Below are 2,367 nucleotides of genomic sequence, written 5' to 3'. Positions count from 1 at the left end.
ATGTGCGTGTGCGTGGGTGTGTGTTCATGTGTGTGTGTGTGTGTGTGTGTGTGTGTGTGTGTGTGTGTGTGTGTGCGTGTGTGTGTGTGTGTGTGAATTTTTTCGTTATCTTCGCTGATGATATGTAGCTATGTTACGCTATCAATGTTAGTGTTATGTTGTTGATGTTATTATAGTTGCTATTGCTGTTGGTTAAATAAATTTAAACAATTTTAGACTGAATTTATTTATTAATACGGGAAATAATTTGTTAAATTCTTTCAAATTAAAAATATGCAGTATTCATTTGTCATGTTACGATGTGTGGTGTTTAGTTAATATAATTGAAAGTATATCACTGCGTTAGTTAACATAGGTATATATATAATTAAATTAAACTAATAATTAAATTAAATTTATTTAAATCGAAATAAATAAAAAGTAACTTACATTACAGAGAACAACATGCCAGAAAAAATGTTTTTTCGAGGACGAACGATCAAATAAGCATTCGATTTTTGAACTAATAAATTGCCTTAGTATAATTATTTTATTATTATGATTAATATAACTATTAATATAATTATTAATATAATTAATAATTTAATTATTCTTCCTGTTACTTGTTATTTATTATGATTATTAACTATTTTTATTTTTATAAATTCCTCTCAGAGCATCTCTCTCAACTTTTAAAGTGGGCACACACATTAGCCTAGAAGACCAAATTTATATCATCACTCTCACTCTTGTTATCTCTCTCTCTCTCTCTTCTGTCTGTCTCTCTCTCTCTCTCACTTTTTCTCTCTCTCATCCTTCTAACATTTTGGGTTAATTTTTTGATTCGAATTATGACTTTGACTTAATTTTCAAGAAATAGTATATCATTTGTAACAGGTTAGAGATATGAGTGGATTAATTCATTCAACTTTATCGAAAAATAATGTCCAATTTCTGTCATCAGTTCATATATCAATCAGGGAACCCACAACTACATGGCGAAATTGGTAGATTTATTGTTATGCATCTTACTGTACATAACTATATTTCGAATTTTTGGAATGTGGTGCTGATATAAGCTAGTAGTTTATTTTTTTACAAGATTCAATTAGTACTCAATTTCCCAAGCATGAAAATGTTTTAATTTCGTAATGGAAATCTCGACGTTTTGATATGTAGTTACTTGAATCAACCGAACAGTCATTTTTTGGTACCAGGCACTAACTCAAGTGCGATAAGAAGGCATCGCATAAGCATTGCAATTGGGTATATAAAAATGAAGCCTATATTTTAAAAAGCAAAACGTTTAAAGAGAGTTTTGATGTAAAGTTGAAAAAAATTAAGTAAAAAAACGATTTTATAAGTATACGGATCAGATGGTCTGGTTCGTCAAATGCCATGTCTGCTTGGTGGTTGTTGCATTGGTGTTCCATAGATATAAATGGTTATTACTATCAAAACGCGCCCACTTTCTCTTTAAAAAATGCCAATAAATTAAAAATAAACTCAACAAATTGCTTCCAAAGTTAAGATTTCTCATTAAATTCAGTTTAGTTATTTCACATATCGCGATTAAATAAAAGTTTGATAGTATTAATAATTTGAAATATTTCTCCGTAATTGTGTCTTTCATATTTATCACTAATCTACGTTGTTGTTAAAAAAAACAAAGCAAAATTTTTTCACTTTGAAAAACTTGAAACGTATTTGCTTGCCACTCTAATCTAATCCTTTGTCGTCTGCTGAATAGATCATGGTGGAGCCTATTTTTGATTACCAGTTTCGACTAATCCTGATTGGGGACAGCACGGTGGGAAAGTCATCCCTTCTGAAGTATTTCACTGAAGGTAGATACGAAGAAAATTGTGACCCGACAGTAGGTGTTGACTTCTTTGCACGTCTTCTAGAAGTTAATCCGGGCCTCAAAGTCAAACTTCAAGTCTGGGACACTGCCGGCCAGGAACGATTTCGGTAACTTCTGAAGTTTTTCCTTTTACTGACTAAACATACGTCATACATACAATACATTAATAAAATAACTAAAAACATATATTTATATTACATATATCATTAAAACATCAGTGTTTTTAGTGTTTCTGGTATACTAATTTATTAATTAATAAGTGAATTTATATTCTTTTTATACTAATTCTAACTCATTTATCATTTAAGCTTGAATAACAAAAACATCTTTTATAAATTATTCATATTAAAATAAAACATAATATCAAAAGTTATGTATTTTTGCTTGATAACAGATCAATCACAAAGTCCTATTATCGAAACTCTGTCGGTGTGCTGTTAATATACGACATCACAAAACGATCAACATTTGATCACATCGGGGACTGGCTGAACGAGGTTCGAGTGCACATCGAGCCACAACGA

General features: G+C 30.4%; 1 protein-coding gene across 1 annotated transcript in view; it reads left to right on the top strand.

Moving 5' to 3' along the window:
* Nucleotides 1-1,447: 1,447 nt before the first annotated feature.
* HELRODRAFT_185418 (hypothetical protein) overlaps nt 1,448-2,367 on the top strand; it is a gene marked incomplete at its 3' end in the record, with an annotated part of 1,357 nt that continues 437 nt past the window's right edge. The window contains exons 1-2 of the mRNA XM_009015595.1: nt 1,448-1,950; nt 2,238-2,367. The exon at nt 2,238-2,367 is cut by the window's right edge and continues 36 nt beyond it. Of these exons, the coding sequence (XP_009013843.1) occupies nt 1,733-1,950; nt 2,238-2,367 (348 nt within the window). The remainder of the gene's footprint in view (nt 1,951-2,237) is intronic.

The sequence above is a fragment of the Helobdella robusta genome, assembly GCF_000326865.2.
Source record: "Helobdella robusta unplaced genomic scaffold HELROscaffold_16, whole genome shotgun sequence".
NCBI lineage: Eukaryota > Metazoa > Annelida > Clitellata > Rhynchobdellida > Glossiphoniidae > Helobdella > Helobdella robusta.
This window is presented reverse-complemented; position numbering and strand designations above follow the sequence as displayed.